The 14,525-nt window shown below is 39.4% G+C and overlaps 1 protein-coding gene across 2 annotated transcripts in view; it reads right to left on the bottom strand.

Moving 5' to 3' along the window:
* Window positions 1–14,525, bottom strand: part of PPP2R5E (protein phosphatase 2 regulatory subunit B'epsilon) — a 71,145-nt gene that overhangs the window by 13,722 nt on the left and 42,898 nt on the right. For both annotated transcript variants that reach the window (XM_071426253.1, XM_071426254.1), the window contains exons 4-5: window positions 4,589–4,690; window positions 1,919–2,011 (exon numbers count right to left, since the gene is read on the bottom strand). In XM_071426253.1, the coding sequence (XP_071282354.1) occupies window positions 1,919–2,011; window positions 4,589–4,690 (195 nt within the window). The remainder of the gene's footprint in view (window positions 1–1,918; window positions 2,012–4,588; window positions 4,691–14,525) is intronic.

The raw sequence follows: 14,525 nt of genomic DNA on the forward strand, positions 1-14,525 counted from the left end.
AGCAAAAACAAATAAACAACCAAAAAGTTTGAAAAAAGTCCAGTAAAAATCTAACTTTTAATTTTTTTTTGCATATAGGCATCCTTATCGCCATTAAAATTAAAAAAAATAATAATAATTTTGAGAAAAAGCTGATTCCAAATACTCCAAAAGTCCCACTTGTGTTGTCAGTGTCACAAGACACCAAAATGCTTCTTGTTCTTAAGTCTCAAATTGCCTTCCTGTGTAAGGGATCTGCAGGTACTCAGCAGCTACTCCTGACACACAACAAACACAATAGGAAGTAGAAGGACACCCCAATTTCCTACAGCTCACAAAAAAATATTTACATACATGGAAATATAACTATTTATATGTAGTGTGTATATGTATATATATGTCTGAATAGAACTTTTTATAGAAAAATGTGAATTTTAAATTGATATTGTGCACAGCAACATAAAAATGTGCATCACCAAACTCCATGGCAAGAACAGAAATCCTTAGAACTCCTTTGACCTCTTAATTGTCATATCATGTTTTCTGATATGTAGGTTTTAAAATCTCATATTCCCCTCTTTCAGTAGATAATATTCTTCCATTTAGTAGATTTAATGAAAACTAGCAAGATTAAAATAAAAAAAATTACATCCTTGGTTTAGACCCATTCTCCTGTGCCAAAGTGACAGTTTTGAATGTCTTAAGAAGGCTGAGTGGGATGTTGCCAGTCATGACCAAGTTCAGCAGCACAGAACAGGAGCATCTAAGAATTATTTTTACCAGATTTTTGAAGGAGAGCACATGTATTCATCCTAATGCAATCCTGCTCTAGCTAATCAAACTAAAACCAGCCTGGAAAAACCTGTCAGGAGTGATTTGTCATGCATATTCTTTTATCTCCACCAGGTACTGAACACATTGGTGCACCTCCTTGTCAAATCAGTACTGAGATGAACAAAAAGGAAACCACCAGAAGTTTGATCCAGATGAAAAAGGCTCTTGTGTTTAGGAGAAGGAAAAAGTAAAAATTTAAGTATATCCAACTGCTTTTGTAGGATGGAGAAGGTCTTGTGATATCGAGAAGGAAACTGAATTATCTTCTTTGAAACTTTGAATGTAAGGACAGAAATTGCTCTGTCCACTACATTTTTCAGGTATTCTTCATCCAAACAACACAGATGAACTGTAAAAGCACAACTTTTATTGCCTGAGCAGTACAGGGAAAAATAAAAGCTCCATGAGTGATAAGGGGCAAGAGAAAGGTCTTCAGAAATGCTGAGTCTCTCCTGCCAGCTCCAGTTGCTTTTTCATTCAAGTGACAGCCTGCAAGGAAACTCCATTTTCTAACTAAATAGCAATCTTTCTAAATTCCCCTGATTTTCAAAAGCAAGCTACAGACAGCATCAAGCACAAAGTTCTTTTTGACTTTGCAGTTACACAGAAACTCACAAAGGGAAAACAAAACCCAAGACAGGCCCGTTCTCAAACCTGAAGACAAAAAAATGTATCTGTGGGGTGTCCTGGCTTACCCAGAAAACAAATGTATCAACAATACTAAGACACATGAAAACTGGTGTTTAAGTAGTCTCTCTAGATAGAGAGAACAGCATTTTGAGACTACTTGGTGGGAAATTTTTCATTTTTCAACAGTTACTGTTTCAGCTCTGTCTCAAAACCAGTAAGTCAAATATTTTGACTGAGGTATTGAAACTGGATCCAAACCATCTATTTTATGTATCTATAGTAACAGAGACTGGCATATAAACACACACACCTTTTTCCATTACCTCCACAGATTGAAAACTTTCATTGTAGATGCTGATTTAGACTTTTTCTGTTGCAAATGAAGTTACACTTTCAAATTCTAAACTATATCTTTTAAAGGATTTTTTTTTTCCCAAAAGCACCACTAAGCCTTAAAGAAAACACACCAGCTTACCTGCAATACAAATTTCTGATCTATGTACTTTTTGGCAATGCTGGGCTGAAATTCTTGGCTTTCCAAAAATCGTATGAAAAACTCATATACAAGCTGCAAAACAAAAAATAAACAAAACATGGGTTTAGTTTATGACTTGATTACTCTTTATATTTTTAGTATTTCCCTGAACTATTTTGTTAGAAGATTAAATGCTTATTTTTCCCTAGTACAAAGGGTTAAAAAAATGGAGAAGATTTTTCTCCTTTATCAAATTGCCACCTTTTAGTTAAAATTAATTACATGAGCTTTTTAAGCTGCCTCTGCTTATTTAACTCGAGTCAAAGACATTTCATCACCAAGAACAGGCACTGCCATCTTGTAATGCTTGTTATCATCTTGTAAAGCTTCCCAGAGTAATTGGGAAGCACATTTAAACTGCCCTCTGAACTGCTGAAGACACATCAAATACAGACATTACAATTCTGAAGGGGTTGGTGAAACAGTTGGAAATATTTAAATTAAATTAGAAACTGCTTAGAGTGGTGTTCTAGTACAACTTGAAACACAGAAGAAGAATACAAACCAGAATTTATTCAGAAGTTCCTAACTTACTGTTAAGATTAGCCTCAGGGCTGGAGAAAATCTGCTTATTTTCATGCAGCTCCATCTCTACCTAAACTCTTCAGTGGGACATGCAAGACTTTTCATTTAGTGGAGAAAAAGAAGAGTATAAAAACCAGGGAACAAGGAAGTGAAGTGAAACAGAGACTGCTGTGGCCTCCTAAGACAGCAACTCTGATCTGTCACTGGTAATGAGCTACCAGCCAGCCATTCTCTTGGCAGAACCTTTTCATAAAGAGCAGCCACTGAAAACTTTTTTCTCTTTGTCTTTAGTGAGTATGAATATTGATACTGAAAGGAGAAAGGAAGCTTCAAAATTACATTTTAAAATCATTTTAAACTCTTCCCTGACAGCAACATGCTGCAGAACTGCTGCTGGTACTTTCTAACAGGGTTCTCTGACTTCTCAAAGGAAGCAATAGGAAATCAAAAGAAAGAAAGAGGTTGAGAAATAAGTTGTGGGAAAAGTGACAGCTTACATAACACCAACATTAAATCATCAGAAAATCAATTCCATTGACTTTTCACAAATACTTGGTGAATTTCTTCTTGACAATGCTAAGTCATCCACTGGGTAAGAAATTCCCTCATTTCCATGCAAGTAATGACTTTTTGAACTACAGCACCAGTGTCACTGAATGTGCTGTTTCCAGGCAGGCACAGCTCCTCAGAGCTGCCTTGAAGTTTTGAAGATTCTTATTTTTTGTGAAATTTAAATATAAATGAGGGATGAACCTACATTTCAACAGATTCTGATTTAGAGAACACAAAAGAGTGAAAAAAAAAAAACACTCACAGGATTGTGCATGCAACTGTAAAATAAAATCCTCATTTCAGGCTGAGATCAATTCTGCTCCTTTGCTCACAAAAACACCCAAACTCCACAAAACTGTTACTCAAGCAAACTTCCTGTAAATTTACCAGTGGTGTGAGTCATTATCCTGACTAATACACACAGGATTTTCATCTATATTTTCTATAAAGGAATTTACTGCATTAGTATCAAGGATGTTTTCTCCAGTTTAGTTTATGTTCTTCATTCTAAATCACAGAATGATGGAATTGTTTGGGTTGGAAAGGACATTAAAGATCACCTCATTTCACCCCCCCTGCCATGGGCAGGGACACCTTTCCCAAGACCAGGCTGCTCATCCAACCTGGCCTTCCACACTCCCAGAGATGGAGCAGCCACAGCTTCTCTGGCAACCTCTGTGCCAGGCCCTCACACCCTCACAAGTCAAGAGCTTCTTAACAAAGTGTAATCTGAATCTCTCCTTGTCCTATCACTATCTGACCATGTAAAAAGTCACTCTGCCTTGTTTTTTTATAATCTCCCTTTCAAGTACAGGAAGGCTGCAATGAGGTTTCCCTGGAGCCTCCTCTTCTCCAGGATGAACAAGCGCTGCTTTCTCAGCCTGTGATCATCTCTGCACCCTCCTCTCTGGACACACACCAACAGGTTCACGGGTTTCTTGTGCTAATAACCCCAGCCCTGGATGCAGTGTTATTCCATATGGGGGTCTCAAAAGCCCTTGTTTTGACAACTGAAATTCAGAGGAAGGGATGCTACTGAGTGAGCTTGAATCCTGCTCCAAACACCTGGGAGCAAACCTTGAGGAGAAGGAGGACTTAGATAGGGATGCAGCTTCTCATTCATTTTTCTGATCAGCTGCCAACACTGTACACTTTCCTATGAATATTAACCACCCTCAATAAAGCAAAACTGCCAGCAGTGTCATCCTTACAATGCTCTTGCTGCAGTTGTTGAAAAATACTTGTGCATCAAAGCAGTTGGGAAAGCAAAATAATTTTAAAATCAGTGAAGGAAAACAGGCATATGAGGGACACCATCAATATGATTTGGAAAGAAAACTTTAACAGTTTGGAAATATCACAAAGTTCTCTCCCTTTTCTGTAGGTACTATATTAGAATCATCAACAGTATTAATAAATGCTAGTGTCTCACAGACTAGTTCTGATCCACAGGTTAAAAAAAAAAAAGCTGAGAAAATTATTAGATACACCAAGCAGTGACAAGAATTTCTTCTGAGGTAAATAATGAAAAACCTGTAAGTGCGGCCACGATGCCTCCAAGGTGGGCTCATCTTCTTCTGGATCAAATTCATTGCTGTCACTAGGTGGGAGAGTTCTGAAGATATTGCAAGATACCTGAAAAGGCAAAGAAAGGAGGATGAGATCCATTCTGCAAACAGATCATCGATTTTAGGACCCTGTATGTCTGTACCTGCTCCATCCTCCATCCCTTGAACACTGTTTCTTTTTCCTGCTGTCTGACAAGGATCTTTAGCAGCAGCACAGGGCTAAGGAACCTGTCACTTTACAAACCTGCCACCAGCCTTGGCTTTTCTCCTCTCCTCTAATACCCCAGCATTACCCAGTCTGCCACCATGTTCCCCCAACATGTAATTCCCAATCCTGATGGGCATCAGTGGGAGCCAGGACTGCTTAGGAGTTGTAGGAAATACCATCAACTCGTGTTTATAAGTGCTGTCATACAGCATTTGGTTATTTTTGTCTGTACAGAGAAACATTAATGATTAAGGTCTCATCTGTCAGCACTTGCTAGGAGCTCCAAGTGCTACTCACACATTAAATGCTTGGACACCTCATGCCAAGTACAGAACTTGGTACTAAATGAAAGCAAATAAGAGCATTTGCTCGACACTTAGCCTACATTTTATTTCATGGCTGGCTCGCTTTGCTTAATCTTATTTAGAGGTACTTTGGTGAGACTGCCTGGCTTTGTGAGGTTCATGCTATCAGCAAAGACTGAGCCAGAGAGCTTTCCTGGGTTAATTAGAGTGCTGAATGGAGCGTACAGCTTATTATGCAGCAAATCTGATAACTGCAAACATGCTGTAGGGCCCCTCAGCACTTGGAAGGTGATGATGTGCCTTCCTTGCTCTGCTCCTGTGCATTTGACCCATCCCTAAGCTGGTTAATCAAACAGCTGGGAAAAGCAGCATGTTATCCCCTAATCTATACATGACCCCTTCATAGTAGTTCAGACAAACTAAGCCATTTAAGACACAAAACTAGTATGTTCTTTAGCATCCTTGTTTATTTTTCCAGCTTTTTTTGCTCCTTTAAGTGTTTTAGTCTGTAAGGAGTATTTTCAGTATGTTGGCAACTTCGTGAGAAAGGGCACTTTAAAGCCCACAGTTTATATACAATCCAAACGCTGATAAAACCAGATTTAAATAGGGTGAAGTTTAAAAATTTGCAAGACAAACAGAACAGATTCAAGCACTGCAGAAACAGAAAGATGAAAGAGGCAAGTGCAGGAAAGCACAGGGATGTTCACTGGACCCAACAGAGTGAGCAAGGCAAACCGAGGAGCACAGAAAAGAAGAGGCCACACTGGTTGGTGCTGGGACTTGTCCCTTCCTGCCACAAGAGGGTGTGTGCCACTGCAGTTCCAGTCCGGCAGGCTCCACAGGAGCCCCACTCTGTACAGCTCAGCGCTGCTTCCAGCCTGGACAGACTCAGCATTTCCTGCAGCTGCGCTGGGGGTACTGAGCTCCTCCCGCCCTGTGCCACAGCACCGAGTGACTGCCGGCACTCATTAGGAAAAGATCCTTTCCTCCTTTCTCTTCCCCAGCTCATTCACTTCTCTCAAGAGCCCCTTCATGAAGAGACATTTCTAATCTCATGAGAGGTCAAATAACTATTCCAGGAATACATACATGTTACAGTTTGTGTTCCCTCAAGGATTCCTGAGCTCCTCCTTCTACTATCCCCGATATGAAAACGCAGGGAGAGGAGGAGGGTGATCACAATTAGCAAGACAGAGTTTCTATGGTAGAACACAAGAGAGGATAGACAGCCCAAAGGATTTCCAAGTAAAAAGTGGGAAATGTACCTTAAATCCAAAGATTTGGGATTCTAAAATACTTACTCTCAAGCATTTTTTGTTAATGCTTTACAGTCAAAAATCCCAGCTCTCTCAGGATTTGGATCAAAATAAGAAACTAAGAAAACCAAAGGCAGCTTTTTTTTTCCCCTTTTCTGCTTTAAGTTTCATTTGAAACAAGAAAGAAAATTTTCTGCAAATTTAACTATACATGTATTATTAAAACTTGTACCTACAGATCACTCATCAGCTGTTTTGTTTAGAAACTGGAACAAATACTGAATTATGGCACAAGTAAAACCTGCAAGGGAAAGTACATACTTTCAGAATGAAGAGCTAAACAAAGACAAATTCCTGTAAGACTCAAATTAAGTCAAACCAAGCCTCAAGCAGTTAGTGCCAGGGCCTTACCAGCATGACAGAAGCATGAGAGGTTCAGCAACAATTAGCTAAGTCCCAGCACAGACACCTGGATCTTGAGCTTGGGACAAAATTAGTATGATCTCTGGAGAGTGCCTATTAAAAAATGCCAGTCTCAAGGCAACTCAAAAGCAGGTTTTTTTGCATAGGAAAATTATCATGCAGGAGTAAATGCAATGCAAGCTTGAATCCTGCTTGCATTACGGTCCTAGTATGCAGTTTGTTCTCTTTATTTTTCTGGTTTGCATTAGGAGTAAAGATAAGCTATGTGGAGCCAAAATGCAGATATCCTCCTGAGGAGAACAGACAGAACAGGTTATCTTTAAGTGATTTCCCCAGGTTATCATAACTTTAGGAGATAATGTGTGCCATTACAGTTACATTAATCACCACAACACAGCACGATAGCTCATTTACATGCAGTGTCAATTTATAGCACGCTTATCTAAATCAGTAGCCTCTGGGTGGTTAATGTTTATAAGCCTCTAAGGGAGAACTGAAGACAACAAGTCCTTCCATGCATGAACTGCCCAGCTGTACTTTGGAGACCCTGACAGCCACCACATAACACAGCAACATCAGATCTGTAAAGACTTTTCCTCAGATAGGCATAAGGCAGCTATTTAGAATTTATCCCTGGGCCCAAGCAGCATGCCAAAATCCCTTCAGCTGGATAGCTGAACCATTTCTCTCCTGACCTTTCTTGGATCATCAAGCCAGAGGACATCCCTGCCAGGCCTGCACACACAGTCCCCAGTGATTCCTGTCCCAAAGCCAACACAAATGACCATGGATCAATACTGACTTCCGTCTGCCATGGATTAGGAATGCCTCCAAGCCCAGATGATCCTTTTGGAAGGCAAACCAGAACTCCAATATTCTAGAAAGTTGTATCAAGACAGATGTCCTCTCTCTGTCCTCAGGAACACCTGCACCCTCTTCTCCATGGCTGTATCTTTCAGAAGCACACACCAAACTGGGTGTACAAAGTCCACCAGAGCTCCTCCATCATGCAGAATCTCAACACCCAAGTGCCAGAAACCAACCTAACAAGCAGCTGAATCTACCCATTGGCACTGAACCAAAAACCAGACTCAAGTGGAAATGCTGAAATGACAGATTTCCAGACTGGAGATGCACAGAAACCTCTGAGCTCTGTGTCAGTCAGGCACAAGTCACAGAATCACAGGGTGGCTTGGGCTGGAAGGGACCTTTAAGGTCACGTCCTTCCAACACCCTGCCATGGGCAGGGATGCCACCCACTAGACCAGGCTGCTGCAAACCCCACCAGCCTAGCTTTGAACACTTCAGGGATGGGCAATCACAGCTTCTCTGGGCAACCTGGGCCAGTGCTTCACTTGCCCTCTTAATAAAGAATTTCTTCTTAAGATCTGATCTAACACCTAACTCCAGCCAGATGCAAGACAAAAATTCTCCCAGGCAATTACAAGTCAATGTCAATTTGTTAAAAACAAACAAGACAGGGAAGGCTGCTCTGCAACCCCCCCACAGAGAGTGAGCTGCAATTTCTGAACAGATCTGATGGTTGGTACCTGGCAATGCACAACCACAAAATTAAGAATATACAGGTAAAAGCATCAAGCTTCAAGAAATCTTTATCACCATATTTATATTCAAAATAACTTTTAGAAAAGAAGGTAGTAAAAGGATCAAGTTTGAAGTCAAAATTCATGTTTTGAGAAGTCCTCTCCCTGCCCCTCACTGGAGTGCTATAAAAGTGACAACACTGTAATAGAAACACTTCACAAATTGAATTGCAGCTGAGCACTTCTACTCTGTGCTGTTTGAAACAAAGATTTTTATCAGTAATAGTCTTCCTGAATGAAAGCTGAAATGAAAACAAACACACACACTGCAAAGTCTAATGTATTCTCTATATAAAACCAGGGTAAGTGGATACCCATTTAGCTTACAGGGAACACCTGTTCTTCAATTAAAAATATGTGGAATCATCCAAATAAACCCCATGTACATATAAAATTGAAACCCAGTATCTCTGCTCACAATGTTTAAACTGCTGTGCATAATAATAACACACAGAAGCAATAAAATGTAATTAAGTCATAACATGAAGCCATGCTAACCTGGAGACAACACTGGCCCCCAGAAAAGACACTGGGCTTGTCCTTCTGAAACACATCTGCATATGTGGAGTTTTTTAATATCATTTACAGATTTACATATTCTAGAGCCTGAAGCAACTACTGCAGTCACTCAGCTATAATCTCTCTATAAAACCATTGAATTGTTCCCAGAAGTTTGACTAAAGAACATCTTACAAAATGTAGTATCTAATTTTATCTTCAAAGATTATAAACTGTTCCACCAGCTCTCTTTTCCTAAAGTTTCACTACCAATTTAGCTACAGCACTGTTTGTGATCTCAAGGTTGAATCTGCCTGATACCCTGTTGGTTCTTGTTAAACCACCAGATCTCTTTTCCACCTGTATATATATATTTGCATATGCAGTATGTGTCTATCTATAGATAGGTATTTTTTTATAGACATGACAACTCTCAACCTCTGTGTCGTTAAATGGAAAAACAAAGCTCCTAAACCCAGGCAGTTGTTGGTTTCTCTGTTTGTTTTTAATCCTGTGATTATTTTTGCTTCCTTCCTTTGACCTCCCACCTGTGCACAAGTGCACTGGGGTATAAAAAGCCAGACCATCTCCCTCTTTTCTCCTGCATGTTGTCATATTAATTTATCAACATTCACTTCTTTGAACGGTGCAGCGTACCAGAAATTCATATTAAGATACTCATGATAAGCAATCCACAATGCTCAGGTTCTTTTCTGCACCACTGCTTGCCTGAATACAGTCTTTCAGGGCTTAATATTATGTGCCTTCTTTTGCCCAGGAGCATTACTTTTGACTTGGCTGCATCAAAATGAACTACACTGGATTGTGAACACAGTCAACAATCCAGATCACAGGCTGGGGGAAAACAGTTCTTCTCATTTTCCCTTTATGTCTTCTAAAAATTCAGTCAATAACCTGCAAGAATTTAGCTCTGGATCAGGGCTCCTAAACTTGTTAGCTTACCCTCACCCACTTAGTGGTGGTGGCAGCTTCCATCCATACAGATGAGGAAGCAGAAAACCCAAGATCCTTGGGCAATGCTTCTCTTGGCAGAACTACAACAGGAGTGAGTTTGTAGGAGAAAACAGCTGGATTTCAGGTGCAGTGTCCACACCATGTGTGTTTAGAGAGAGGAGTTGCTTTCTAGTGATATCTTGCACTGAAAAAAGCAGTAGCTATACTTCTACAGTGGATGCTTTGCCCAAAAGAAACCCAACTGACAAACCCTGAAACTTCTCATAGAACCACAGAAGGGTTTGGGTAGGAAGGGACCTTACAGGTCATCTAATTCTAATCTGTCCTGCCACAGGTAGAGACACTTTCCACTAGACCAGGTTGCTCCAAGCTCCATCCAACCTGGCCTTGAACAATTCCAGGGATGAGGCAGCCACAGCTTTTCTGGACAACCTGTGCCAGTGGCTCGCCAAGCTAACAGTGAAGAATTCCATCCTAACATGTCATCTGGCCCTGTTCCCTTCCAAATTCAAGCCATTACCCTTTGTTCTCCCCTTCCAGTTTAAAGCCACTACCCCTTGTTCTAATCTTGTTCACTCTGACAAGAACCAAGGTGGATTGTGACACTTTGGATCTGAATTAGAAGTGTTAGCTCAGCCCCAGCCCTGGGTACAACCTCCTCCCTGCTGGGAACTGGAGCTCTGCAATTCCACTCTAGGTCACCCAGACCCAAACTATATCTGGGTACCCTACCAGTAACCCCATTCATCACTATCTCCTTGTAACTAAGGTTTCAGATGATTCAATGGAAGAATAATTTATTTAATGTGTGCCAAGGTAATTCTATAATACAGTCTGGAAAATCATAGCAGTAGCTAAGTATCTTGCACAAATTAAAGCACAGTACCAGCAAAAAGAGCTCCTCACCTCTAGAGCAGGCAGGAGATCAAGTGAAAGCCTGCCAATGAATGAACTTGAACTCTAGACAGCATTACAAAACTCATGCTGTCCTGGACTCTAAACTAAAGAACAAAACACACAATTCAAAACTCAGGAAAACAATCCCTCAGAAGCAGATTAACACTGTGGTTGTCTGTAGACAAAATGCTTTAAAGGTACTTAAGAGGATGACACAGCCAAAATAGGGTGTGGGGATGTAAAGGTCCTTTAAATAAATAAATAAATAAATAAATAAATACAGCTCAAGTGCTTCTTGAACAATAAAGTGTTTTCTCAGTTTATTTCTCTGCTTCAGACCTAGTCACTGCACTGTTATGCAGATAGAGCCTGACAGATGCAAGGCCCACATAACCAACCACAGCAATAATGGATACAGGTAAATGTAATTACAGACTGTCCAGAAAAATTATTAGGGACAACTGCTGCAAGAGGAGATGCCTCCAACTGATTTTTTGAGAAGGGCACAAAACATCAGAGCCTCTTCTTTTAATAAGCATTGTACATTTAATACGAGCTAGGTGTATAAAGAATGTGAGTAACAAAAACATCTAACAAAACTATTTAGAAATAATGCATAAAAGAAACCAAAGTTAGATTCTTTTCTTGCTTCTACAGAATTGTTAACCCTCACATTAAAGAAAGAAGAACAGAATGTAAAATATTATGTGATTTTTATGTGGTTTTTTTAACAATAGCATGTTTGCTCCATTATGGCTGCACCTACATGACAATTTTTAATCAAAAAACATGGGCAGGGGGATCAAAGGACATTGCATTTTCCTTCCAGCATTTCAGATGCCTTCAAAATCTGTTCTACTTCCACTGAGAATAAGTTAAGTTCAAGATTAATTCCTAATATTTGACAGAATTCCTGAACTTATATAAAATTCCCATTAGAAAGGGATATGATTTGTCAATTCTTGTGAGAGTATATGATTTCATTGTTTTCCCTTAAACTCAAAATGACATTCATTTTATATTTTGAAATCTAATGCAAGAAGCAACAGGAACATACACACAGGTTTTTTGTTAAATCAGAAAGGTAAGACTGAATATAGATGGACCTGCAGAAAAATCTCTATCCAAGAACATTTTAATACAGAAACTCTGAAGATGTCATACTTAGTCATAAGACACAGCTAAAGCTATAGAAAATATAAAAACCATAATGCCTATGAAGTCTAACAGCTAGAACACTTCCTAAAAATAGGTTCCTCAACATACTAAAAAAAATCATGGCTTAGCAAGATATTCTTTATGTTTAACGGGTCTGTCACAAACAAACTCCTGAACAGACTCTGCCCTCACATCTGTTGAGACAAACCTGCAGTAAAAATGAATGCAATCTCTCCAGATTTATGCCAGTAGAAAGGAGGGGAAAAAAAAAAAAACCAAACCAGAATCTGACCTTTAAAATGCATTTTTTTGTGTTTATTTGGGTATTGATTTAACCAAGTTTCTTTCCCTGTGTTGCTTAACACAGCTTCTACACCACATGACATCTCCTATGATGTTTCACTCGGGCTCTACAGAAATTACAGTCTTATTTTACTCAATTTGCCATTACAGGAAAGATAAAGATGACAATGGGAAGCCAGAGGCATTTCAGCACTTAGAAAAGAGAACAAAGTATCACTACTCCATTCTAAAAGATGGATCTGAAGAGAGTTTCATTAGCCATCTCCTGTGGGCTGGCAAACACACACTGATGTGTAAACGTCAGGGCCTAGGTCTACAATTTCTAAAGAAGCAAGTAGGAGAGCTGAAAGGTTGCTCACCAACAAAGAGATTCATCCAGACTTCTCAGTTTAAAAGCTTGTCAATTTTTTCATCCATTTTTTCAATTAAATAGATGAGTTTCCTCAATCTATGTCTTAACATCCATAAAGCAAAACAGTTCTACCAAATACACCCTTCAGAATACCACAGATAAAAACAAACATTTATTTCCTTCAACTACCACTGCTTAATCTACCAGCAAAAATCTGTATCATTAGTTTAAGCCTCCACATTTTGCTCAGACAGGAATAAATTTTAGATTAAGTGTCCAATTATTGGCTCATAAAGTCCTATTACTGGCATTTCCTTCTTAGCAGAGTGTGGCTTAATTGGCAGGGCCATTTTTCCTAAGATTTGCCTAATTCTAAAGAATGTCATCTGCCCTTCTGAACAACACATCAAACTGCAGGGGAAGCATGCTGAGCCATCCCCTCCTGAATAAATCTGTTCAGCTCATGGCCATTACCACAAATCCCAATTCCTCTCCCTATCAACTGATATTGATGACATGGATGAGGCCTCTGCAACTTGCTTTGGTGGTCATTAGGAGATTTTGGTTTATTTTATTTTTTTGAATAACAAATAACATGCCAGACACCGTATCAAGCTATAGAGAGTGGTTTAAGGAAGCAGATTTGCACACAGGTTGACAAACAGCCAAGTGGTTTCACATTTAGCTATATACAACATCATATCACATGCTCAAGAGAAGAAGATGAAAACACGTGATGCTACAAGCATGGCTAAAGCTTTTAATGGCACACATTTTAGATGGTCGGCATGAAAAACATCCCTAAGTTATCTGGCTGCCACAAATGACTTTTTCAAACCCTTATATTTTAGAAACAATTAAAAATCTCAGCTCTTCTGAAGAATTCTACTGGCAATCTTTTCCTAGCCTAGTATGTCTAGAGTCAAACAACTTTTGGGTCACTAACAGAGATCATTAACATACACATACATTATAAAACCTTAAAACAAAGAAGTTTCTTCCACAAATACTATTTTTTGAACATTTTAGGTGATTTAGATTAGAAAACACTTTAGCTATTAATCCTTCTCTATGAATACTAGTAAAACTTTAAAAATATCAGTTTTAGACTGGTGCACCTTTTTTTTTTCCTGTTCCTGGATGATGTTAAAACTCACAAAAGAACTTTTTTTCCCTTCACCTCCAAATCACAGTAGCCCAAAGGGACAAGCAGGAGATACTAATTCTCAGATTCATAAACACTAAACATAACAGGGTAGAGATCTTTCAAAGGGACATAAAACAACTGGGCTCAGTTTTGATCAGTTTTAAGATCCTGGTCTTTCAATCAAAACACTCCCATGACAATTGTGGCAGGCAGGCAGCAGGGATGCTAATTTGGTCAGAACACAGATATTGCTGTTTTCTTCACTATCATGACAGGTCTGAGACTGTCAACGTGACAGCTCCCTTGTGAACCCAGCTGGAGACTTTGGTGAAAATCCCCAAAAGGACATGAAGGTGGTAGCTGCACTTGTGAAGTCAACTGTGCCCATTTAAGTCTGTCTCAGTGTATGATTATGGGCACAAAACTGAAACAAGAACATGTATTTACTGCAAAGAATAAGTTACACCAAAAAGCAGTGCTTTATTACAAAGTGACTAATGCCATCTCTTCACCCAGCAGTGTGTGCTGAAAACTTATTCTATAGCATTTTAGAAGAACTACCCTTCCCTCTAGGGCCTGTGCAACTGTTCTCAAAGTGGTGAACAAGTCTTGCTTTTATAGGCAAAGACCAGCAGGAAAAACCAGCATTTTTACTAGATAGTCCATCTACAAAAACCAAAACACCTGCAAGACTCAAAAGCCCTGGTGAAGTGGTTTAGCAGAAACACTGCAGCAGCGTTCACTGGGACCATCAGCAGGAATCACTCATGCAT

Source organism: Agelaius tricolor, unplaced genomic scaffold (assembly GCF_023055355.1).
Source record: "Agelaius tricolor isolate 1412-34295 unplaced genomic scaffold, bAgeTri1.0.p SCAF_5, whole genome shotgun sequence".
Classification (NCBI taxonomy): domain Eukaryota; kingdom Metazoa; phylum Chordata; class Aves; order Passeriformes; family Icteridae; genus Agelaius; species Agelaius tricolor.